Source organism: Oncorhynchus nerka, linkage group LG22 (assembly GCF_034236695.1).
Source record: "Oncorhynchus nerka isolate Pitt River linkage group LG22, Oner_Uvic_2.0, whole genome shotgun sequence".
NCBI lineage: Eukaryota > Metazoa > Chordata > Actinopteri > Salmoniformes > Salmonidae > Oncorhynchus > Oncorhynchus nerka.
Window position 1 is genome coordinate 88,872,038 of NC_088417.1, and position 26,173 is coordinate 88,898,210.

Sequence of the window (26,173 nt, forward strand, 5' to 3'; positions counted from 1 at the left end):
ATCCTGACCTTTATGGCTGGCTGGGATCAATACTGTTAATAAAATGATTCACCTGGTGTGTTTAAGAGGAGTGACTTTCTGCAGTGGTAGAGGACTTCCTGCTCGCAGTGCTCTGCCTGGGTAATTATGGCCCAGAGCTGTTCCGCGTCGGCAGAATAGTTCAAATAGGCTAAATGCTGATTTATCCCAGATGAGGCCTTTAATTTGGTTAGCTCCGTGTTATTGTGTTGGATCACCAGCCATGTTTTATCTGGAGGAGAAGAGAGAGAGAACAGAGGGAAATCCTAGGATCATTCTAAATAATTATGAAAATGTTAATGATAGCAGAGACAGTTTGAAAATGGGGATGGGGTGGGTGGGAAGACGAGATGTTTCCGATAGCAGCTGGTGCCAGCCCTGAAAGATGGAAATCCTGTCAGAAGATCTGGGATCCCAGCCACAGCTCACAGCTCAGTTACTTACCGAGAGCCATCAACAGCCCCCTAAACGAGGTGTCTATCTGTTTCCGTCAGTGAGAGAAATAACTAAACTGCCACTGGCGGGCAATAAGGAAGTACCATATGCCATATTGTTGGTGGCACTTTAACTGAACCCTACTTCTCTGTCATAATAGATTTGCATTAGGCAATAGTAAAATCTAAGTGGAGATTATTTGTCACACTGCCACCAGTGGTTATGAATGCAGGGAAACCCTAACTATCCATGCAGTGGTATAATGTAACAGGGAAACCATAGCTTGTCATCCAGTGGTTTAATTAGCATGTGTGTGAGTGTGTGTGTGTGTGTGTGCGTGCGTGCGTGCGTGTGTGTGGGGTTTACCTGTCATGTTGCAGTAGATCAGCTGTGACTTTATTGGACCACTTCCGTCCACATCTATGTAATACAGGCCTGATGTGTTACCCTGGTGTTTATACGCTTCACATGACTTCTCATAGACAGCTGAGTAGGAGAAAATATACACAAGCACTTAGGTTACCTACTGCCAGTGTGAAGTACTTATGTAAAAATGCTTTAAAGTACACCTTAAGTCGTTTTGGGGGGTATCTGTACTTTACTTTACTATTGATATTTTTTTACAACTTTTACTTTTATTTCACTACATTCCTAAAGAAAATAATCAACTTTTTACTCAATTTTCCCTCACACCCAAAAGTACTCGTTACATTTTCAATGATACGCAGGACAGTAAAATGATCTAATTCACATACTTATCAAGAGAACATCCCTAGTCATCCCTACTGCCTCTGATCTGGTGGACTCACTAAACACAAATGTGTTGGAGTGTGCCCCTGGCTATCCTTAGAATCAAATTTAAAAAATAACATGGTGCCGTGTACTTTGCTTAATATAAAGAACTTGAAATGATTCATACATTTACTTTTGATACTTAAGTATATTTTAGCAATTACATTTACTTTTTCTACTTGTAAGTATATTTAAACCCAAATAGTTTTACTCAAGTAGTATTTTACTGGGTGACTTTACTTTTACTCAAGAATAACATTCGCTGCTTTTCACCCCTGCTGAAATTAGTACCGACTGAAATAATGAACTGAAACAAATACAGCCACCAACAGACACATGCGCAAGAATTCCAATTAAATGTACATTACACAGGAACAACTTTTAGAGCAAACACTGCCATGTTTCCACTAGATGTGAAAGTAAGTATGATAAGTTAAGAACTTGAGACCTGGCATGTGGTCTATATGTAAATTTCCAAATCAAGTCTTTAACACCACTTCCTGAAAGAAAACAATTGTTTATAATTTATGCTCTTTATGAAGATTTTGACATCTAGGATTGCTTTGGAGGAAAATATTTAAATGTTTCAGCTGAGGAGCATACTTAATGCCTTTGGGTGGCAAGGGCTGTCCAATGATACTTTATAATATATTCACATTTCTAAATGAATAACTAACTCACAGAATATACGTATACCAAACACAAAATGCATCTTTTGTAAATAATGTCTGAGTATTGGAGTGTGCCCCTGGCTATCTGCAAAATTTAAAAAAAACAAGGCAAATGTGCTGTCTGCTTTGCTAAATAATATGAATTTTAAATGAATCATACTTTTACTATTGATACTTAAGTGTATTTAAAACCCAAAACTTTTTGACTTTACTCGAGTAGTAATTCACTGCTTTCACTTTTACTTGAGTAACTTTCTATTTATGTATCTATACTTTTACTCAAGTGTGACAATTGGGTACTTCTTCCACCACTGGGTGTTCTTAATGTTTTGTATACTCAGTGTACATAACATATACATACAGTACTAAAAGCAAATAAAATTAACATTCATATTCTAATCTATGACACCAAGGCACACTGGGTGTGCAAACAGAACACACACATCAAATCAAATCAAATCAAATTTATTTATATAGCCCTTCGTACATCAGCTGATATCTCAAAGTGCTGTACAGAAACCCAGCCTAAAACCCCAAACAGCAAACAATGCAGGTGTAAAAGCACACATACACAAAGCAAACAACACAAACTTTTATATTCAAAGACACTAAGCCATGTTGGGGTGTGCCAGACAAGAAGGCTCCACTGACGCAGAGCAGCAAAAGGTGTTCTTTGTGTTGGGCACTCAACTCTCTCCACTCTGATTTACAGTAGCTTTGTGTGCCAACAGCCTGTTCTGTTGATGTAATGTGTGTGTTTGAGCCAGCAGTCTGTTCTGTTGTTGCGGAGGTTGTTACATTATTGATGTGCTAACCATCATTATTTGAAAGGAGACGCACAGAAAACCATTGCATTCTAGATTAAAGGGTGCTAGCTGGTGTCCCTAAGGAATGCAGGCCCCATCACTGCAGATGTTGCCGTTTCTTTGACTCTGTCCGTAATGGCTAACTATTCCCTGTATAGTACACTACTTTTGACCAGAGCCTTTGGAGCCCTGGTCAAAAGAAGTGCACTTTATAGGGAATAGGATGCCATTTCAGATGCACCCCATGTGTATACCAGTCTATATTATTCTGAATAGCCATTGGTTAATGGCTAGTGGGCATGTCTGACTGATAAATATTGAATACAAGGCCATATCAATAACAACATTAACAGAAGGTTGTATTCAGTGTATTCCCTTTCACTGTTACTCTGAGCAGGGTTCCTCGGTTAATGCTTTGTTCCTGCCAAGAACAGACACACCTGCAGCTAATCAGGGCTTGTTAATCGGGTGTATAAGTGCTGGGCAGGAACAAAAATGTGCACCTCTGTGGGTTCCCCTGAACATGACTATGAAACCCTGCTGTAACTAGAACACATTGACCTGGCATAATAAAAACCCTCATGAAATAAATAATAGGTCCAATGATGAATGCTCCTGTTTTTTTTGTGCACCATTTTGACCCGAAAGTCATCGTCTGGCAATTTGTACCAAGTACCATGCAAGTCATTGGATGTGCGTACACAACGTATGAAACAATACAAACCCCCCCCTCTTGTCAGAAAATAATAACTAACAACCTCTAATAGTTTAGTCACACAGTATATCTCCATTTTCGTAAATATCTTATTTCCTCCTCACCTGAAACACTTCCTGTCATGAATCTAAGTTTAATTCCAATTGAATTATAGAGACAAAGAAAATCACCAGTCCTTTTCCGGTCTCCACCAGCACTTCAATTTCAACGCAACTCAAGTGTGAATGTGTTAAATGGTGAGGCGATTATGTTTGACTGACAAGTCGCTTAATTTAACGTTCAAATCTTCCACACAATTTATGATGACACTGAGCGGACTTAGAGAGACAGAGCGAGAGAAACTCTCACATCATTAAAGGCTTTGTCCTAATCCTTATCAATGGTGAGGCTTTGTCAAACGGGTCTGGCACTGCAGCAGGCTATTGCTGCATCAGAGATAAGACGCTTGACCTTGAATCCAACTTGCTGTGTCTCTGTGCATGTTTAAGGAACAAACACAATATCTTCTCGACAGTATGTCTGTTTAGTCTGTTTAGTTCTGCGCTAGCTTTACAGTTTGGATATACACCTTCTGCTTCGAGCGCTTACTAATCGCATGCAAGCAAGCACACACACAGGTTTTGAAAGAATTCTTCAGTTATAAAAACAACACTGTGGTTTTAAGATTTTTAAGGAACACACAAGGTCTCCTTACAGCTGTGACATGTTGCTCCACTGTAGCCCGTGTTCGAACAGTTGCAATGGAAGGTACTCCAAGACTGGGTGCATCTCCCCCCGTGTTCACAATGGCTTGGAGAGCATCTGAAAAGAGAAGAGAGATTTATCCCCCACAGGTTTCTGAAGGTCAGAAATCTTTCTGTTCCTTGTTATACCTCTGAAATATACATTTAGCTCAATTTTAAATTACTTCGCAAATCAGTGAGGATAGAGTGAATGCTCTATCTGAACTCCCGAGTGGCGCAGCAGTCTAAGGCACTGCATCTCAGTGCAAGAGGTGTCCTTACAGTCCCTGATTCAAAGGCTGTATCACATCTGGCCTTGAATGGGAGTCCCATAGGGCGGTGCACAATTGGCCCAGCGTCATCCAGGTTTGGCTGGGGTAGGCCATCATTGTAAGTAAGAATTTGTTTTTAACTGACTTGCCTAGTTAAATAAAGGTTACATTAAAATAGAGCAGCTTGCTGTGGAGCGGGTAAGCGATTTAATCTGTACAGGAAAGTCATTAAGAGCAACTTGTATTTTGCCGTAATAGCATGGTTTAATCATACTGAAAGACAAACACACACACACTGTGCTGCCAGTCACAGTGTAGGGCGTGAGATGTAACTGAAAATATGATAGAGAGGAGAGAGTGAAAGAGGATGGAGGAAGCTTGCCTTGAGGCACTGGGCATTTTGTTATAACATGCATTATCAGAATTCGGCCCCAAAAATTATACCTACGGAGGAGCGGCTTCTATGGAGGAACTCTGAATATGTTTGAACCTCCGAGTTGGTTTAACGTTGGACCAGCTCACAAGGTTGTGTGTGCAGGACTAACTAACAATGTTGTGTGTGCAGAGCAGCACTAAAATTAAAAACACATCTTACCTATTTGTAGTTAATAAATCCAATGGGAAATGTGACTAGTATTGACTTGTATTAACTATTTAAAAGTCTTCTGTAATTAAACCTCTCTCCCTAATTTCTTAATTATGTTTGTAATGTCAGTAGGCTACAGTAGGCTAACCAATGCTTCAGAGGGGAGGGGAGGGACAGGTAGCCTACACACCCACTGGCAAAGATTTCCAGCTGGCAGGCAGACGCTGGAATACGTTTCTGAGTGACAGAGTGAGTGCCTTGCATAGGCTGTTGCGATTTTTGTGGGACTGGAAAAAAATGCCCAGAACGTACAATAACGTTACTAACTGATTCCCACACTTTTAAAATAACGGTTTTGCTCCGGGAACAGTATAGATCACTTTAGTTTTCCGTTCTGTTCCTCAAATAATTTCGTTATTTTGATTCTGTTCCCTGAATTGATTCCAACCCCTGGCGCATAGTCAAACTATTTTCACAGAGAGACATATCTGACAAAAACAAAACATTTTTGGCATCCTGTGAATGCCTAAAATAAATACATCTCTTTATGTTTTATAATACTGTCCTTAATATCAATTCATCTGCTTTTGGTTCAAGGCCCAGTGTTCTTTCGATTTTCTACACCTTTCTCAAGTTTTCTCAAGACCTGTAAAGAAACCTTTTCTGAACTCCAGGTAGGCATTCTCAGAATGTCCTCTGAAATGGTCAGCTCTGAGAACTAATAATGGGCACCATTACAATTACACTACTGTTCAAAAGTTTGGGGTCACTTAGAAATGTCCTTGTTTTTTAAAAGAAAAGCACATCTTTCGTCTATTAAAATAACATCAAATTGATCAGAAATAGTGTCGTGACGTTGTATTAGTGAATGTGACGACTGTTGCTCATCGAATGATTAAATGTTTCTAATTGCATGATTAAATTAATCAAGCAATTAATAACTCATTAACCTGGGGCACCATGGGAAAATTAGTTCGATTGAGTTTCTATTTCCAAAATTAACTCAAAGAATATCAGAATATCGATTTGACAACAGTCGATAATTAATCAGTTTCCTCTACAGTCTCATTCTGAACGTCGCATAAACCGGGAATCTGCACGGACCCGGGTCTCACCAATGAGTTTGTACCACACCAATCTTAGTTGATTATTTATTTACTAGAAAGCTAAAATGATGATAAAAGATCCACATGCACAAAAACACAGTCTAGGCTATTGATTAGAACTTAGTATAACGGGCCAACACACTATGGCGCCTGTCACCCAAAATGGGGATTTAAAAGAGAGAGAAAAAGAGAAAGTACACAAGAGAAATATACATTTGGGTGCATTTGTCAGCTATGCTTATTTTAACCCTAGCCTTGCCCCGAACTGCCGCTCTTATGGGTCAGAATATAATGATGTAATTATTATATCTCTGGTTGTCCTCACAATGTCAGTGTCCTTTTGGTCTGATTCCTCGCCCTTGCTCTGGGAGGGGTCTTCTGAGGACAGACAGCTCTGTAGCTCAGAGCTCACAGTGTAGGAATGAATCAGTATAGATACCATGATTCGATGGAGAGTGGAGGTTAGGTGGACTGGCTTAAATTCACCCACTTAGACACAGCTACTCATCAGTAGCATGGGTAGAAAAAGGTCTTCAACCTTGGGTTGAGTTTTGGGTTCGTTTACTTTGTAGACCTCGGCTGCAGCTTGGGTCACTTAGTCTGATATGTTTATTCTTCACTCACATGTCTTACACCCTCGGGTCAGAAGTAGGCGTAACCGCCTTTAGGGCAATACTCTGGGCGTACCAAGTTAAGAGGCAAGGTCTAGATTAAACTCAAATCAAATTTTAGACAACTATCTTCACATTTCATCTTTACCAAAATATTCTCTTTGATTTGGACATTTTCCACACAACGTACAATGTATAAACATCAAACATATACTGGGAAAACTCTTAAAGTTACAATGTTTTCGTAATAACGTCATCTATTAACCTTTAATAACAGGACAAAAATGACATACATTTTCATATTCCATCTATCGTCATGACCACCATTGTGGCTGACGGAAACCATTGTTCCAAAGTCCCTTTATTGCATGTTTAATGTTCTGAGGCTGGTTCTCCATAGTGTGAGGACAAAGGAATGTTGTCTGGGGCCTAAGATTTACCATGTGTCATAAAACCCCCACATCTTCAGACCCCTAGATCTCTCCTCCTATGTTGGGGGTGAGAGATCATCTGTAGGGTTGTGGTCTCCTGTATCCTGACCTGATCAGGACAGTCATGACAACAGTGTAGACATTGTTAATGTTGTAAATTACTATTGTAGCTGGAAATGGCTGATATTGTATCAAATATATACATAGGTGTACAGAGGCCCATTATCAGCAAACATCACTCCTGTCTTTCAATGTCAAATTGTGTTAGCTAATCCAAGTTTATCATTTAAAATGATAATGGATCATTAGATAGCCATTTTGCAATTATGTTAGCACAGCTGAAACTGTTTTCCTGATTAAAGAAGCAATAAAACTGGCCTTCAACGTCAACAGTGAAGAGGCGACTCTGGCGACTCTGGATGCTGGCCTTCTAGGCAGAGTTGCAAAGAAAAAAACATATCTCAGACTGGCCAATAAAAAGAAAAGATTAAGATGGGCAAAAAAACACAGACACTGGACAGAGGAACTCTGCCTAGAAGGCCAGCATGCCGGAGTCGCCTCTTCACTGTTGACGTTGAGACTGGTGTTTTGCAGGTACTATTTAATGAAGCTGTCAGTTGAGGACTTCTGAGGCGTCTGATTCTCAAACTAGACACTAATGTACTTGTCCTCTTGCTCAGTTGTGCACCAGGGCCTCCTACTCCTCTTTCTATACTGGTTAAAGCCAGTTTGTGCTGTTCTGTGAAGGGAGTCGCACACAGCATTGTACGAGATCTTAATTTTTTGGGGCATTTGCTCGCATGGAATAGCCTTCATTTCTCAGAAAAATAATAGACTGACGAGCTTCAGGAGAAAGTTCTTTGTTTCTGGCCATTTTGAGACTGTAATCGAATCCACTAATGCTGATGTTCCAGATACTCACCTAGTCTAAAGAATGCCAATTTTTTGGTTTATTTAAATCGGCACAACCATTTTCAGCTGTGCTAACATAATTGCAAAAGGGCTTACTGTCACGACTTCGGCCGTCGTCGTAGCCGGTCTACTAGCTGCCACCGATTACCTTTTCCTTTTCTGTTTGTTATGTCTTATTGGTTGCACCTGTTTCTTGTTTGAGTTTTGGTTCAGGACTATATAAGCCTGTTAGGCCCGCCTGCTTTTGTGCGGCCTTGTTTTCTGTTAGTCTAGGTTGGTTGCGTGTTGTGTTTCCCACATTTTCCTCTGCTCTCTGCACTTGACTCCGCACCCACCACTCCAGGCTGTGTGACACTTTCTAATGATCAATTAGCCTTTTAAAATGATAAAAATATGATATGACAACGCGCAATTAGAACACAGGAGTGTTGGTTGCTGATAATGGGCTTCTGTACGCCTATGTAGATATTCCATAAGAAATCAAGCCATTTCCAGCTGCAATAGTCATTTACAACATTAACAATGTCTACACTGCATTTCTAAGTGACCCCAAACCTTTGAACGGTAGTGTATATTCTAATAATCTTTTAACAGTATCTTGTAACTAAAAGGCCACCCGTATATTCTGGACGTATATTTTTGTGTGTGGAGATGATGCATCCCTTTTTGCAGCCTATGTTACCATATCTGTGTGTGCATTTTGGAGCTATCTGCTCTAAACGCAGCATCGTACAGATTGAGACCTTTCCGACATGAACGGAATGACATAATGTCAGACTGGAGAATCAACACTGTTCTCTACCTTTCGATAAAGATTTTACATGGCATGTGTGTCACCGAGTTACTAGGAGTGGAAGGTAGGAGTCAGGCGCAGAGAGCAGAGGTTTCAATGATTTGTATAATTTAATTCTCCGGAGAAAACGGTCACTCCAAACACAGGGTAAACGATCCAGAGAACAAAACCACATCCACAATCAACAGTGAACACAAAATATTCCCGCACAAGCCTAAGCGGGCCTAACCGGCTTAAATAGACAAAAATCAAGAAACACAAAAGGAACAGGTGCAACTAATAAGACTAAACTAACAGAAAAAGGAATCGGTGGCGGCTAGTAGACCGGCGACGACGACCGCCGAGCACCGCCCGAACAGACAGGGGAGCCACCTTCGTGACAGTACCCCCACCCCCCCGACGCGCGGCTCCCGCAGCCGGCCTCGACGGGGACACAGGGGGCAAGGCGCCGGGCGATCCGGGTGGAGGCGGTGGAAGTCCCTCAGAAGTGAAGGGTCCAAAATGTCCCCCACCGGTACCCAGCACCTCTCCTCCGGACTGTACCCCTCCCAGTCCACGAGGTACTGTAGGCCCCTCACCCGGCGTCTCGAGTCCAGAATAGTGCGTACTGTGTACGCCGGGGACCCCTCAATGTCCAGAGTGGGCGGAGGGACCTTAGGCACCTCACCTTCTTGCAGGGGACCAGCCACCACTGGCCTGAGGAGAGACACATGAAACGAGGGGTTAATACGATAGTAAGTAGGAAGCTGTAACCTATAACACACCTCGTTTATCCTCCTCAGGACTTTGAAATGCCCTACACACTGCGGCCCGAGCTTCCGTCAGGGCAGGCGGAGGGGCAGGTTTCGGGTCGAGAGCCAGACCCGGTCCCCCGGTGCGAACACGGGGGCCTCACTGCGGTGCTGGTCAGCGCTCTTCTTCTGCCGTCCACTAGCCTGTTTTAAAGATTCCTGGATGGCTCTCCAGGCGTCCTTCGAGCGCTGCACCCATTGCTCCACCGCAGGAGCCTCGGTCTGGCTCTGATGCCATGGAGCCAGGACCGGCTGGTAGCCCAACACGCACTGGAAGGGAGACATGTTAGTAGAGGAGTGGCGAAGGGAGTTCTGAGCGAGCTCCGCCCATTGGACGTACCTCGCCCACTCACCAGGCCAGTTCCGGCGATACAACAGCAGAAACCTACCCACATCCTCTTTTACTCTCTCCACCTGCCCATTACCCTCGGGGCTCGGAGTGGAAACCCGAGGTCAGGCTGACCGAGACCCCCAGCCGTTCCATAAACGCCCTCCAAACTCTGGACGTGAACTGGGGACCCTGATCAGAAACGATGTCCTCAGGCACCCCGTAGTGCCGGAAGACATGGGTAAATAGAATCTCCGCAGTCTGCAGGGCTGTAGGGAGACCGGGCAACAGGATGAGACGGCAGGACTTAGAAAACCTATCCACAACGACCGGGATCGTGGTACTTCCCTGAGACGGGGGAAGGTCGGTGAGAAAGTCCACCGACAAGTGCGACCACGGCCGTTGTGGAATGGGGAGGGGCTGTAACTTCCCTCTAGGCAGGTGTCGTAGAGCCTTGCTCTGAGCGCACACTGAGCAGGAGGAGACATAAAACCTCACGTACTTAGCCAACGTGGGCCACCAGTACCTCCCCCTAAGACTCCGTACTGTCCTCTCGATGCCAGGATGACCCGAGGAGGGTAGTGTATGGGCCCATCGAATCAACTTATCACGGACACCAAGTGGCACGTACCAAACCCCTGCTGGACACTGAGGGGGTGCTGGTTCCATCCGTGCCGCCCACTCGATCTCCGTGTCCGATGGTATGGGAGGTGGACATGAAGCTGGGAGGAGACGTGAAGCTGGGAGGATGGGAGTCGACTCGATGGACCGCTCCTCGGTATTACAGAGGCGGGACAGCGTGTCGGCCTTAGTATTTTGGGAGCCTGGCTGATATGAAATCGTGAACCGGAAACGGGTAAAGAACATGGTGCACCTAGCATGACGCAGATTCAATCTCCTCGCTACCCGGATATACTCGAGATTACGATGGTCAGTCCAGATGAGGAAAGGGTGCTTAGCCCCCTCAAGCCATTGTCTCCACAGAGAGCCTTGACTAAAGCTAACAACTCCCGGTCCCCCACGTCATAGTTCCGCTCCGTCAGACCGAGCTTCTTTGAAAAAAAAGCGCAGGGGCGGAGCTTTGGTGGCGTGCCCGAGCGCTGTGATAGCATGGCTCCCACCCCAGCACGGCTCCCACCCCAGCCTCGGACGCGTCCACCTCCACTATGAACGCCAAAGAGGGGTCCGGATGCGCAAGCGGGTGAGTCGGTGGACAGCCCCTTCAGACGAGTGAAAGCTTTGCCCGCCACTGCTGACCACCGCAAACGTGCCGGTTCCACTTTCAGCAGTGAGGTAATGGGAGCAGCCACCTGACCAAAACCCCGGATAAACCTCCGGTAGTAATTGGCAAACCCTAAAAACCGCTGCACCTCCTTTACCGTGGTCGGAGTCGGCCAATTACGCACGGCTGTAACGCGGTCACACTCCATCACCACCCCAGAGGTGGAAATGTGATACCCCAGGAAGGAAACAGCTTGTTTGGAGAACACACATCTCAGCCTTGACGTACAGGTCATGCTCCAGCAGTCACCTAAGTACCTTACGCACCAGAGACACGTGAGCGGCGCGGGTGGCGGAATAGATCAGTATGTCATCGATGCACACTACCATTCCCTGCCCCCTGCCCGTGCAGGTCTCTGAAAACGGCTGGAGCATTCTTCAACCCATACGGCATGATGAGATACTCATAATGGCCAGATGTGGTACTAAATGTGGTCTTCCACTCATCCCCTCCCCGGATACGCACCAGGTTATATGCGCTCCTAAAGTCCAGTTTTGTGAAGAAACACGCCCCGTGAAATGTCTCCACCCCCTTGGCGATGAGAGGTAGCGGGTAACTAAACCCCACTGTGATTAAATTTAGACCTCTATAATCAATGCATGGACGCAGACCTCCCTCCTCCTTCTTCTTCACAAACTCGAGGAGACGGGTGACGTGGAGGGCCGAATGTACCCCTGTCCCAGAGATTCAGTGACGTATGTCTCCATAGCCACTGTTTCCTCCTGGGACAACGGGGTACATGTGACTCCTTGGAAGTGCTCGTCGATGGGGTGGTATTTGGGTGATAGCTAAATCGGCATATTCAGAGGGAATTCGTACAGTGGAATCCTGGTTTGGACTCTCCACCGTTGTCACACCGATGGAAACTCCTTTGCACCTGCCTGAACACTCCTCTGACCACCCTCGAAGAGGCCCTGTCTCCGTGAAATCACCGGATTGTGATGAGCCAGCCAGGGAATTCCCAGCACCACTGGAAACGCAGGTGAATCAAAAAGGAAGAGACTAATCCGCTTCATTCCCCTGAGTTACCATGTCCAGTGGAACCGTGGCCTCCCTGACCAGCCCTGAACCTAATGGTCGGCTATCTAAGGCGTGCACAGGAAAAGGTTGGTCTAACGACACCAGGGGAATCCCTAGCCTTAACGCGAGCCCACGATCCATGAAGTTGCGCCTGAATCGACTAGCGCCTTATGCTATAGAGAGGGAGAAAACCCAGAAAAATACATTTGCAAAAACACATGGTCGACAGAAAGCTCTGGGTGAGTCTGGTGCTAACTCGCCTGGGGTGAACGAGGAGTACTCTGCCTGACATCCCGACTCCCAGACGAGCTCCTCCGATCGGCAGTGTGTCCTCTCCGACCACACCCGGTGCAGGAGGAACCTCCTCCTCCGGTCCCCTTCGATGCGGCCCCCCCTAACTCCATGGGGATTGGAGCAGGAAGGCCTGGAGGTGGAATCAACAGGGCCCGTTCTGGACGCCCGTGGGCAGCCAACAGGTTGTCTAGTCGAATGGACATGTCGATCAGTTCATTGAGGGTGGTGTCCCGACACGCTAGCTCCATGCTAGCTCCATGCGGATGTCCTCCCGGAGCCTACAACGATAGTGGTCCATCGTTCCACCCCGCTCCTGCAGCTAAGGTCCGGAACTCCAGTGCAAAGTCCTGCGCGCTCCTCGTCTCCTGTCGCAGGTGGAACAGCCATTCACCTGCCGCTCGGCCCTCTGGTGGGTGGTCGAACATGGCCCGGAAACGGCGGGTGAACTCTCCGAGTCTGGGCCATTCCACACTGCGTTGGCCCACTCCAGGGCTCGACCCGTCAGACAGGAGACGAGGATGCTCACGCTCTCCTCCCCCGAGGCAGTCGGACGAACAGTAGCCAGGTACAGCTCCAGTTGTAGTAGGAACCCCTGGCACCCAGCCATCCCCCCATCGTACTCCCTGGGGAGCGCCAGACGCAGGGCACCGGATCCGGACGCTGAAGGAGGGATAGGTGGTGCTGGTGGAAGAGGCGCTGGAGGTGAGGTAGGGAGGCCACTCCTCTCCCATCGGCCCATCCTCTCCATCATCTGGTCCATTGCCGACCCAATCCGGTGGAGAATGGTTGTATGATGGAGGACCCTCTCCTCCATCGATGGGTGAGGAGGTGCGGCTGCTCCTGCTGACCATATGAAAAGGTGCGGGATTCTGTCACGAGTTACTAGGAGTGGAAGGTAGGAGTCAGGCACAGAGAGCAGAGGGTTCAATGATTTGTATAATTTAATTATCAGGAGAAAACGGTCACACCAAACACAGGGCGCATACACACTGACCAACCCAAAACACAGGGTAAACGATCCAGAGAACAAAACCACATCCACAATCAACAGTGAAAACAAAATAATCCAACACAAACCTAAGCGGGCCTAACCGGCTAAAATAGACAAAATTCAAGAAACACAAAAGGAACAGGTGCAACTAATAAGACTAAACTAACAGAAAAAGGAAAAAGGGATCTGTGGCGGCTAGTAGACCGGTGACGGCGACCGCCGAGCACCGCCCGAACAGGCAGGGGAGCCACCTTCGGTGGGAGTCGTGATAATGTGAAGGAGGCAATCCTGCCTGCCATTCTCATCAGCAGAATGATGTTTATTGTCATAACCTTTGTCCTGGAGGCAGAACTGAGCAATTTCCCCCTTTGATAGGCCAAATGCAAAGTCAAAATTGCCTATATTGTAAAAATTTATGAAAACAAAATTTGTATTTTTAACCTTAATTTAAGGTTAGGGTTAGGCATTAGGGTTAGCAGTGTAGTTAAGGTTAGGATTAAGTTTAAAAATCTGGTTTTATGTCTTTGTGGCTGTGCCAGCTAGTGATCACTCTGCAGAGCTGCCTCCAGAACAAGATTCATTACGAAAACAGTAACCTGCTCCCCATCATCCCCAGCTCAACCTGAGACAAATCCAGCCCAAACTGAGACACATCCAGCCCAGCCTGAGACACATCCAGCCCAGCCTGAGACACATCCGTCTGCCTGACCTGCTGGCACTGATCCCAGAACAGTCACTGAGCTGAATCACAGGATTTCACAGGCTGCCTCACACACTCTCACTGCTGCCTCATACACAGAGAAACACTCTCTTTCTCAATCTCTCTCAAACACTTTCTCTTTCACTGCAGCCTGATGTTCACATGGGCAGCTTTCTTCTCATTCAATATCTCCCTCCAAGAGAGCAGAGGATGGAAAGCTAAGCCTGCCATGAGTCATATAAAGATGGACCTGACAACTTCATACACCTGCTAACAGGTTCACATATAACAAACAGGATGCACTGAGCTAGAAACTCTTATTACGTACCTTGATCCTGTTCAACACACCCACACACTAAAACAGAGGTTCAGGTGCATGCATTTCAGGACATTCACACACACACACACACACACACACACACACACACACACACACACACACACACACACACACACACACACACACACACACACACACACACACACACACACAATATCCCTTTATTTTCTCTCCACACTATTGTATCACACTCTATGGATCATAGAGATCATATTAGTATTCTAATTCCTAGTTATGTTATGGATGGCCTTGGTCCCATAATCTTCCACACAGTGCAACTCCATTTTGTAAATACTGGAATGGGATCAATCCAGCGAGACACCACTGCTGTGTATCACCGAACTGGATATCACCGCACTGTATATCATCACAGTGTTTCCATCCAATTCTACTCAACATGACTCCAAGTCATTACAGTTCACCGCCAAGTCACTGAACCCCCCGGTAAAGACTATTACCGAGAAAAGCTAGCTAGAATGTCCTAAAAAGAGCATCAAAGAGCTACAAAGTAAATAACCTCATTCCCCTGAACAGCATGATGGGACAGAGAGTAAACTTTGTTTTTCCCGTGGTAGTGTCTGCAGTATGTGAGTGAGAGTGAGAGAGAGAGAGAGAGAGAGAGAGAGAGAGGGAGAGAGAGAGAGAGAGAGAGACGCAAAAACTTCTGACTCACTGGGAATGTGATGAAAGAAATAAAAGCTGAAATAAATAATTTTCTACTATTTTTCTGACATTACACATTTTTTATATAAAGTGGTGATCCTAACTGACCTAAAACAGGGAATTTTTACTAGGATTAAATGTCAGGAATTGTGAAAAACAAAGTTTAAATGTATTTGACTAAGGTGTATGTAAACTTCCAACTTATTTTTTTCATACACCTTTTTTTGCCAATAAAGCCGGTTTTAAATTGAGATTGAGAGAGCACCTGCTTGAGAACACCTGCGTGTTTGCACCTGCGTGAGAGCACCTGCGTGAGAGCACCTGCTCCAGGGCTGTATGCCACAGCTCACAGACAGGGTGACAGAAGGCTGGGGCAGCTAGGTACCCTCAGCTACCCATAACCCCCCTCTCTCTCTGGGCCCTGATGCCGCCTCCCGCCCAACCCTTGGCAGGCTAAGCCACGTGCATCGTGATCCCAATTACAGAGGGGTGATAAATATAGCTGTGTCACAACGCGGGAAAGTCACCGGCTGAGAGACAGGCAAAGCAGGCCCGGAGAAACAATGGTGAAGGTTACAGTGTTGTTTTCTTAGTTGCCATTCGCTGGTGTTGTCTGAACTGTAGTGTTTTCAAGGGTTGGCTGAGCCTGACAGGGGCCCTGCAGGAGACAGGTGAGACAGGTCTTCAGGTCCTCTCCCCTAAGTCTGGAGACCAAAGGTGGCCCAACGTCACATTATGAGAGACGGACCCCATGTCATCAACGCGACCTCAGGAAGAGATACTGGTGCATCCTGGTGGTGGGGTGTGTGTGGGGGGGGGGGGGGGGATCACTGCAGGCTGACAGAGGCTAAACTCACTGGTCCAACACTCCTCACTGCAGCAAAATACAGCCAGATCTGGGTTCAAATCCTATTCGCTAACTTTCAAATACTATAGCTGCCCTTTATGAAGCGTGCCAGGTGAAAGAAAATAACAAAACTATTTAAACCCAGGTTTGGATAGGATACAGCAAATGTCTTACAAAACTTACTGCTGCAGCCATAGATAGCCTGGATATACAATGCTGTAGCCACAGTACATCTCTATGGGTGTGCTGCAGAGCCAAGGGGAAAACAAAGTACTGTTGCAGCACAGCACAGCCAGGAGCTTAAATGCAGGGTGTGAATTACTGTCCATGAATGGCAGTAAGAGCGAATGCTATGGTGGATTATACGTAATTAGCCAGACATCAGTAAGAGTGGTAAAACTACACATTAGAATGGAAGTAGTTGTCACTACATTGTAAATATAGTTAAGTGTGACCATTATAGGGTGGAAATCTCAAGTGATTAATATGGAGCAGAATGTTAATCCTAATGTTGATTACGATCTAAAGATAATCATTCTGTTCGCATTGTATAGGAGCGGCATAATCATATCTCTGTTTCTTATTGTCTAAGGTGAGGTGGCTATGCACCTGATTGACCTGGTTATTTTCTCTGTTCCTGAGCTACTTGGCCTCTCGATAAATTCTGGTAGCTAGCTAACAGAGAGAGAGAGAGTGGACTAAAATCACTCCATTATAAATGATTCAATTCCCCACTCCAGGGCTAAGCTACCAGCTTTGTGCTATTGCCTTACTCCCTTTGTCGTGCACACACACACAAACACGTGTCTTGAGGTAATGGAGTGTGCAGGTAGCCTGCCTGATGTGCACTGGCACTGTCATTTCATTTATACAAAATGCACTGTTTATGCCCCGTTTATTTATCACAAGATCACTTTCAACACCCCTGCCTGAAGCTGAGGTTCCACACAGAGCATAGGGCCATTGAGGGAGCTAAAAGCAGTGTTTTACCTCCAGCTTCCACAAACGCACAAAGGCAGGCGTGAGCAGGCAGACACACACACACACACAAGCCTCAAAAATTAACTCGCTCTCTCTAGCTCTCAAACACTCTCTCACACACACACCTCGCTAAGGGAGAGACTTTTTACTTTTCACTTTCTTCATCCCCCCGATGGCAGCAGAGCAACAGCACCACACACACAGGTATTCATATTCACAGAGTGGAAGATTGAAGTGACGTAACAGCGGGGGGTGGTTGAATAGAACCCCAAGATGTGGTTGATTAAAATATTACCTAGTCAACAGGCTTGTCAAACACCATTTTCCTCTGTATTCAGTCAACCACATCTTGGGGCCAGGTTTCTGGACCGAGATGAAGCTTTCCCCTGGAATGATAAACACGCTGAAAATGTCCATTAAAAACCCCTAGAGTTGATTGACACACTGGAGATCCCTATCAGGTTAAACTAGAGATATGTGACAGAGCTACAGTCCAGCGGTGTTTGTCAGAACATGAGACTTCCCGAAAATCGGTCTTCGCATGAAAACATCCGAATGGTTTCACCTATAAACTACCATTCAATAAAAAGGGGAGACTCTCACGACGATGTTCTCCTTTTTGCTCACGGGACTTGTCTGAAGGTAACAAGTACTGCTTTATTTAACCCTTAGACATCTCTCTCTCTCTCTCTCTCTCTCTCTCCAACTGACACACACACACCACAATAACATCGGCAATGGAGTCGCAAGATGAAACCGTTATTTCCGCTAGCTGTGAATATTTTAGCTATGCGATTCTGTCCAGTTAGAAACTGAAAATGAATAACCCCAAATCCTCTTCTTTTTACCTTTAACTAAGAACAAATTCTTATTTACAATGACAGCAGGTTAACAGCCTTGTTCAGAGGCAGAGGAACAGATTTTTAGCTTGTCAGCTCAGGGATTTGATCAAGCAACCTTTGGGTTACTGGCCCAACACACTAACAACCAGGCTACCTGCTGCACCTCTGTGGCTTCCTGTGGCGTGTAACTAACCCGATAAGGAATCCTGTAGCAAACACACCACTATATCAGGTTTTCATTTGGAGGGGTACATGAAAATACACAGTGTATTGTCCTCTTTGCATTGTATTTTGATCCCATTCTGGTCCCATGTGGATCAGTTGGTAGAGCATGGATTCGATTCCCATGGAGGACCAGTGCGAATGAAAATGTATGCACTCACTACTGTAAATCTCTCTGGATAAGAAAGTCTGTTAAATGACTCAAATGTAGGTGTATAATACATTTTTGCATCACCACCAAGGGTTGGTGGCTATAAGGACAGTGATATGGCTTGTTTGCAGTGCAGGCAGTGCATTCTTTCCAATACAACACAATCTGAATACGCCAATCAACTATACAACTAAACTCATTTTAAAAGGGAATCTCAAAGTTCAAAGCATCTGCTTCAAGTGAGCCATAAAGTCTCCAGACCATCAGAGACAGAAGCAGATCCAAATTAAATAATAGGATCAGGTCCAGATATTCAATTAAAACCAGTGAAGCAGGAGAAATGTGTCTCTCTGACGACAAGCTACAACCAGTACAGACAGATTGTTTGCTGAGACTGTGTGAATTTGTATGTGCGTGTGCTTGTGCGCGTGTGGTCACAAGGAGAGTTGATAATTGTCACAATAATAGTGTTCCTATTTGAGCGTGGAGAAAGCCGACAGTAAAACATTAGCTCCGCTCCTCATGAGTGGCTTTGACTCGCTGTCTCTCACATATCAGATACAATCTGAAAAAGATGGCCGGCAAGAACTATGGCGAAGATAAAGATTACAATGTCTCCATCCCAAATGGCACCCCATTCCCCATATAGTGCCCGGGCCAGGGCCCGTGGTCAAAAGTAGTTTACTACAGAATATAGGGGAAAGGGAGCCATTTGGAATGCACCCAATAACAATACTGATAGATGGTGATGACAGTGGTGATGATAAGTGAAAATGGAAGATGAAAGTGATGATGACTTTGATGATAATGGCCGTAACAAAGATGACAATATAAGAGGAATGCGATGGGAGACCAAACAGTGAGCCATTTAAAATCAAGGAGAAACGAGAGAAGAGAGCGGCATTAGAAAAACAAACCATGCCCTCTAAACTAAAAACTACAGCATAGAGTTGACAGGGCAGCAGCAGCAATGCAGCAGCAATAATAGAATTGTAACACATCAGTCTCTGCAGGGAACATCATATTGGTTATTTCCAAACCACGGCCTCCACTGAACAATACATCTACATTTCATATAGGACCAATCTTTCTGCCGCTGATTCCTCATCTCTGGGACTCCACAGGGTGGTGTAATATCCCCCTTTCACTTCGCACTGTTGTATTGTCAAAATAGCACACCTTACCTCAGAAATGTTTTCACTTCATATAAAAGGTAGATGTGAAAACAATCAAGAAAAGTGTTGGGGAAGATCTAAAGAGCTAAAGAAAGAACAATGCACATAGACTTCTCTCTACCAGGTAACGCAGTGGATAAGGGCATTGGGCCAGTAACTGAAAGGTTGCTGGTTCAAATGCCTGAGCAGACTAGGTGAAAAAAATCTGCTGATATGGCCTTGAGAATGACATGTAACCCTAATTGCTCCTGCTCTGTATGTTGCTCTTGTTAAGAAAGTCTGCTAAAGGCTTTCAATGTAAAATGTACTCAACACTGCATTACATGAAGTTACACAGGCAGTCGGTAGCCTAGTGGTCAAGAGGTAGGTCCAGTAACCGAAAAGTTGCTGGTTTGAATCTCCGAGCAAGGCACTTAACCCTAATTCCTCCTGTAAATTGCTCTGGATAAGAGTGTCTCCTAAAAATTACTCAAAATTAAGTTAAATCGGGAGCTTTCATAATACCATTAGTTCATCCAATAGTCCACACACCCAGGTTGTCCTTGTACCAGTTATATCTGGCTAAGTTTGTGTGTGAACTGTTTTGTACTGACCTGTCGATGATTCCACACATGTCGATTTGGAGATCGCTGTAGTTTCCTATCAGCATCTGTTGTACCTTGATGAGATCCACAGCATTGTTATCCACATGGATGTGTCTCATACAGCCTTGGAACACGGTGAAGGGGTTTCTGCACTCCTGGTTATACTCACTGTCCGGGCAACCTGTATTAGACCAAACAAGAGCCATAAATCAACGCCCATTTACAAGTAGGCATTACAAAAGACAGGTGGTCAATAAAAACAGGCCAAAGCCATTACCCCATGATCAAGGATTACAAAGATATGTTGTATCTCATACAGTAGCGAAGAAGAGTACAGCTTGTATATTCAGAGGACAGCTTGTATATTCAGAGGACAGCTTGTATATTCAGAGGACAGCTTGTATATTCAAAGGACATCTTGTATATTCAGAGTATACCTTGTATATTCAGAGGTCAGCTTGTATATTCAGACATCAGCTTGTATATTCTGTGTATAGCTTGTATAGTCGTCTGACAGCTTGTATAGTCAGAGTATAGCTTGTATTTTCAGAGTATAGCTTGTACAGTATATACACTGAGTATACAAAATATCAAGCATTAGGAACACCTTCCTAATATTGAGTTGTACCTCCCCCCTTTTCCCCTCAGAACAGCCTCAATTTGTCGGGGCATGGACTCTACAAGGTGTCGAAAGCGTTCCACAGGGATGCTTCCCCATTTTGATTCCAATGCTTCCCACAGTTGTGTCAAGTTGGCTGGATGTCCTTTTTTGGTGGACCATTCTTGATACACACGGGAAACTGTTGAATGTGAAAAACCCAGCAGCGTTGCAGTTCTTGACAGAAACCGGTGCACTTGACACCTAATACCGTTCAAAGGCATTTCAAATTTTTGTCTTGCCCATTCACCCTCTGAATGGGAAAAACATATGCTCCCGAGTGGCGCAGTTGTCTAAGGCATTGCATCTCAGTGCTAGAGGTGTCATTGCAGACCCTGGTTCGATCCCAGGCTGTATCACAACTGGTAGTGATCGGGGGTCCCATAGGGTGGTCACCCAGGTTGTGGAAGGGGTAGGCCGTCATTGTAAAATAAGAATTTCTTCTTAACTGACTTGCCTAGTTAAATAGAATTAAAATTAATTCTCAAAGCTTACAAAGACTTCTTTAACCTCTTTCATCTATAGGTGAGATCAATAAGAGAGAATAGTTTTCACCGGGATTCACCTATGCCAGCAAAAATGTGGAAAAAGTCAATGGGTCTTGTGCAAGATAACCCTAATTGCTCCTGCTCTGTATGTTGCTCTGGTTAAGAAAGTCTGCTAAAGGACTTCAATGTATAATGTACCAAACTCAACACCGAAGTTACACAGGCAGTCGGTAGCCTAGCGGTCAAGAGGTAGGTCCAGTAACTGAAAAGTTGCTGGTTCGAATCTCCGAGCAAGGCACTTAACCCTAATTGCTCCTGTAAGTCGCCCTGGATAAGAGAATTTCCTAAAAATGACTCAAAATTAAGTTAAATCAGGAGCTTTCATAATACCATTAGTTCATCCAATAGTCCACACACCCAGGTTGTCCTTGTACCAGTTATATCTGGCTAAGTTTGTGTGTGAACTGAGGAAGATATAGCATTAGTGACACTGACACTCGGTTATCCAGAAATTCCTGTTACAAGATTCCTGGAATCAGGAGGGAATAAACAGGAAATCGGAGAATTCTTAAACCAGGATTTCTGTAAAACATGGGAATTTTGGGAATGTTGTACAATCCTATCAGGGAATGGTGTTTTGTACTGACCTGTCGATGATTCCACACGTCGATTTGGAGCTCGCTGTAGTATCAATCTCCAAATCGATATACAGTTCCGAATGCATTGTATATTCAGAGTATAGGTTGTATATTCCAGAGTGAAGGCCAAGTGTTGAACACGGGAGATTTTCTAAGCATAACTGTTATTCTGCTTGATATCCAGTGTGTGTGGGCTGTGGACACAGAGCTGGTGCTGCCTGGCTCTCTGCTAAAGGTACCTAAATGATGTGACAAGCCTTCCAAAAAGATTTTGCTGAGGGGAAGAAGGGAGAGGGGGACAGAGAGACAAACACAGAATCCAAACAGAGAAACAATGCTCTGAGGGAAGCTAAAGTGGAGGAGGAGAGTTCCCGCAGTCTGGTTAAGAAGCTCTATGCTTCTCTGCACTAAGCCCTGAGATCAAACGCTACTGGTCCAAAACAAATCTTGATACACATATGCACCAACAGTTACCCTTGCCTATCTAACTGCAATTAGGATTAGTCTCTGGAAAGCCAAGTAGTATTTATGATTAGGGCGAAGAGTTTTTCCTGGTCATGTGACACAGTCAGAAAAAACCCTGAGGTCCAATGTACACAAAACAATAGGAACACCTGCTCTTTCCATGACATAGACTGACCAGGTGAATCCAGGTGAAAGCTATGGTCCCTTATTGATGTCACCTGTTAAATCCACTTCAACCAGTGTAGATGAAGGAGAGGAGACATGTTAAAGAAGGTTTCTTAAGCCTTGAGACAATTGAGACATGGATTGTGTATGTGTGCCATTCAGAGGGTGATGGGCAAGACAAAAGATTTAAGTGCCTTTGAACGGGGTATGGTAGTAGGTGCCAGGCGCACCAGTTTGAGTGCGTCAAGAACTGTAACGCTGCTGGGTTTTTCACACTCAACAGTTTCCTTTGTGTATCAAGAATGGTCCACGACTCAAAGGATAACTTGACATAACTGTGGGAGGCATTGGAGTCAACATGGGCCAGCATCCCTGTGAAACGCTTTCGACACCTTGTAGTCCATGGCCAGACAAATTGAGGCTGTTCTGAGGGCAAAAGAGGGTGGAACTCAATATTAGGAAGGTGTTCCTAATGTTTTGTACACTCAGTGTATGATGCATGTTGTTTTCTCTCACCTCCAAAGAAGAGGTTGTTTCCTGATACCACGGGGAAAGATGGGCTGGCATGAGCCGTGGAGTCTTCCTCTTTATCCACAGTGATGGTCAGATGACCTCTCCTTGCAGTTAGGTCTACTGAATGCCACTGGCCATCGTTCAGACCAAATCCTATGGACAGAAAGGAAATAAGAGTGTATTAGCTACCTATAATATAGGACATTATCCTGCTCAATTCAATATTTTGCACAACAGTCTTAGGGTGCAATAATGATGTTTTTGTTTTTCCAGTGATTAGCTATTTAGGTTAATGAGATTGTGATATTCTCAGAGATCAAAACTTCACAAAACAACAACCGTATGTTACTGTTGATCTGACCTGCAGTTACGTCCACTAGGATTGTGTATCTTCCAGCCTTGTGTATCTGCAGCCTGACTCTGGCCTCACTCAGGTAGAGCCACAGGCTTCCCGCCTGCTGCTGGAGGTCAAAGGTTAACAGAAGGCCCGCTCTATTCCAGGTCCGGAACTGCAGGCTGATCGCCACGCCAACCACCGCCACGGCAACCTCGCCGCCATCTCTCTGCTGCTGCGCTGCCCCTGGCAACTGGAGAAAACTCTGCGCGCCGGCGAACGTCACGGGAACAGAGACTGGCTCAGCACATGTAAAGGTCACATTGCCCTAAAAAAAAGTGTGTATATATATATATATATATATACGTATATAGATATGTGTAATGTAATGGGAAAAAACTAAATATGAATTAGTCCTCAACAAGACGGTGAAATCCAGCTAAGGGACATCTGACCTGAGTCTATTGCGAATGGCATTAGAAGAGATCCATCTAATCAGCAAAATGTCCAGCAGGAGGACATTCATAATACATACCATAATGAGAGTCCTCAACCTTATAGGGATCTGAGGTATATGATCTCAGGACATTAGCAGAGCAAACAAAGACCATTGCTGTCATGCTAGCCAGGTTAAACCAGTCTGAATTCTGCACTCAACCATTGTTTGTTTTGCTTCAATGAAACAATGGTGAGCCCAGCATTCAGTCTGGTTTAAGCTAGTAATAACATGGACCATCTTAAATCAGGCTAGTCAAATGCAACTTTGTGAAGTTATGACTGAAATCATACTGTATGTCTGTCTGGGAGTAGGGTCTAGCCATCTAATGTGTTGACCATTGTTGTTGGATGGTGGTTGTATAGTAATGATGGTTTCATGGTCTGCTGCTGGGCGAAAATGGTGTATTACAGTACTGTCTAGCTCAAAGTGATATCACAGCAGTATCTTTAGTATGACTAGTATGACTGTCACGCCCTGACCGTAGAGATCTTTATTTATTCTCTATGTTTGGTCAGGTCACGGTGTGACTCAGGTGGGAGAATCAATTTTTTCTATTTCTTTGTTGTTTTTGCCGAGTGTGGTTACAAATCAGAGGCAGCTGTCTATCGTTGTCTATGATTGGGGATCATATATAAGTTGTCATTTTCCGTTTGGGTTTTGTGGGGTGGTGTTTTCCGTTTAGTATAATGTGCCTGACGGAACTGTTCGCTTTTGTTTTTGTAGTCGTTATTTTTGTTTGAGTGATTCTTGACAAAGATCATGAACACTTTCCATGCTGCGCTTTGGTCCACTCTTCCTTACGACGACGAGTGTTACAATGACATTGTTGTACAGTAACTACAACAGGGAAACAGTTGTTTGCAGCAGCAGTGAAAGTGATATACTGCAACAGTGTGCTTACAGTATGCTACTGTAGTGAGCAGAATCTTTAACCACTGAAAAATAACAAAGAAATATGTCCTCAAAGTATATTCCAGAGACTGACGTCACTTTCATTTCCCTAGCATATTTATTACATTTAAACAAGTGGTCATATCTCATTTCTGGCTACTGGTACTCTCTGTGTTAGATGTGTGGGTGTTTATTAATTTCAGTTTTCCAGCATGAATTATTTCTGCTTATTCCTCCATTCGCTACTTCATTTTGGAGCAGTTAAGGTAATCATTTACAAGACGGTAAAATGTGTTTAGGAGAGAGCTAAACACCATCTAGAGGGATTCAGACTCTCTGTTCAATGTACCACCCTCATTAATGGACCAATCAACAGGAAAATAACCCATTTGTATTGAGGTGATTCTGTTATATAGAGGAGCAGCTAGATGCAGGGAGGTCTGATTTTCCAGCAGTTCACACAGACACAAGGTACGCTATGGGATTTGCAGTATTTCTGTTTCCTTTTAAATACTTTTGTACTTTTGTTCAATTTTGCTCAATCAAGCTCAGCTAATGTATTTGAAAGAAAACAAATACTATTTGAATCCAGGTCAGCAGATAAATCCCAGATAATTCCAGGTTAGCCTAGTTAAATAAAGGTTAAATAAATAAAAAATAGACATTATAAACCTATCACCAACCACCTACAGTTCAACAGGCTGAGGTAGCAAACCCGGAGGATGGCTAAGGGCTGAAACAAGTTGGTTTTATACATTTTTTATCAACCTCCATGAGTTGTTACATTTTCTATTCAATTCAGTTTGCTACTTAATTCATGCACTTCGGTTGGAGAGTGATGTAGAGGTGATGTGTTCCCTCCCCTTTGCAAACGTACCATGATGGAGACCTGCTGTTGCTGTTTGGCCAGATCTATCACGTTCACATCGTTCCAGAGCAGGTTCTCAAGGCACCCATGGAAGTTCCTCCTGGACATAACCCTCTGACTTCCATGGCACTGGACGCCACCATAGCTAATCTTGTGAAAGAACATCAAGCCAAAGTTAATATTCCAACATGATATGGGAATTTGATATAGTAACACCTTCAACAAGTGGTGATAGACCAAATGAGATTGGAAATCATTCATTGATGGCATATGTTTAGGAAGGAATAAAAAGATAACGTAAAGTAGAGTAGAGCAGGACAGAGCAGAGTTGAGTAGACGAGAAGAGCAGAGTAGAGTAGAGCAGGACAGGGTGGAGTAGAGAAGAGAGGAGCAGAGTAGAGTAGAAGAAAAGAGCAGAGTAGAGCAGGACAGAGCAGAGTTGAGTTGATGAGAAGAGCAGAGTAGAGTAGAGCAGGACAGAGTGGAGAAGAGAAGAGTAGAGCAGAGTATAGTAGAAGAAAAGAGCAGAGTTGAGCAGAGTAGTGTAGTGCAGAAGAAAAGTGCAGAGAAGTG

General features: G+C 44.5%; 1 protein-coding gene across 2 annotated transcripts in view; it reads right to left on the bottom strand.

The window, feature by feature from the left end:
• LOC115105960 (contactin-associated protein-like 4) overlaps positions 1-26,173 on the bottom strand; it is a 221,926-nt gene that overhangs the window by 86,615 nt on the left and 109,138 nt on the right. For both annotated transcript variants that reach the window (XM_029628501.2, XM_029628500.2), the window contains exons 7-13: positions 25,610-25,750; positions 23,370-23,670; positions 23,012-23,161; positions 20,091-20,262; positions 4,132-4,238; positions 820-939; positions 53-250 (exon numbers count right to left, since the gene is read on the bottom strand). In XM_029628501.2, the coding sequence (XP_029484361.1) occupies positions 53-250; positions 820-939; positions 4,132-4,238; positions 20,091-20,262; positions 23,012-23,161; positions 23,370-23,670; positions 25,610-25,750 (1,189 nt within the window). The remainder of the gene's footprint in view (positions 1-52; positions 251-819; positions 940-4,131; positions 4,239-20,090; positions 20,263-23,011; positions 23,162-23,369; positions 23,671-25,609; positions 25,751-26,173) is intronic.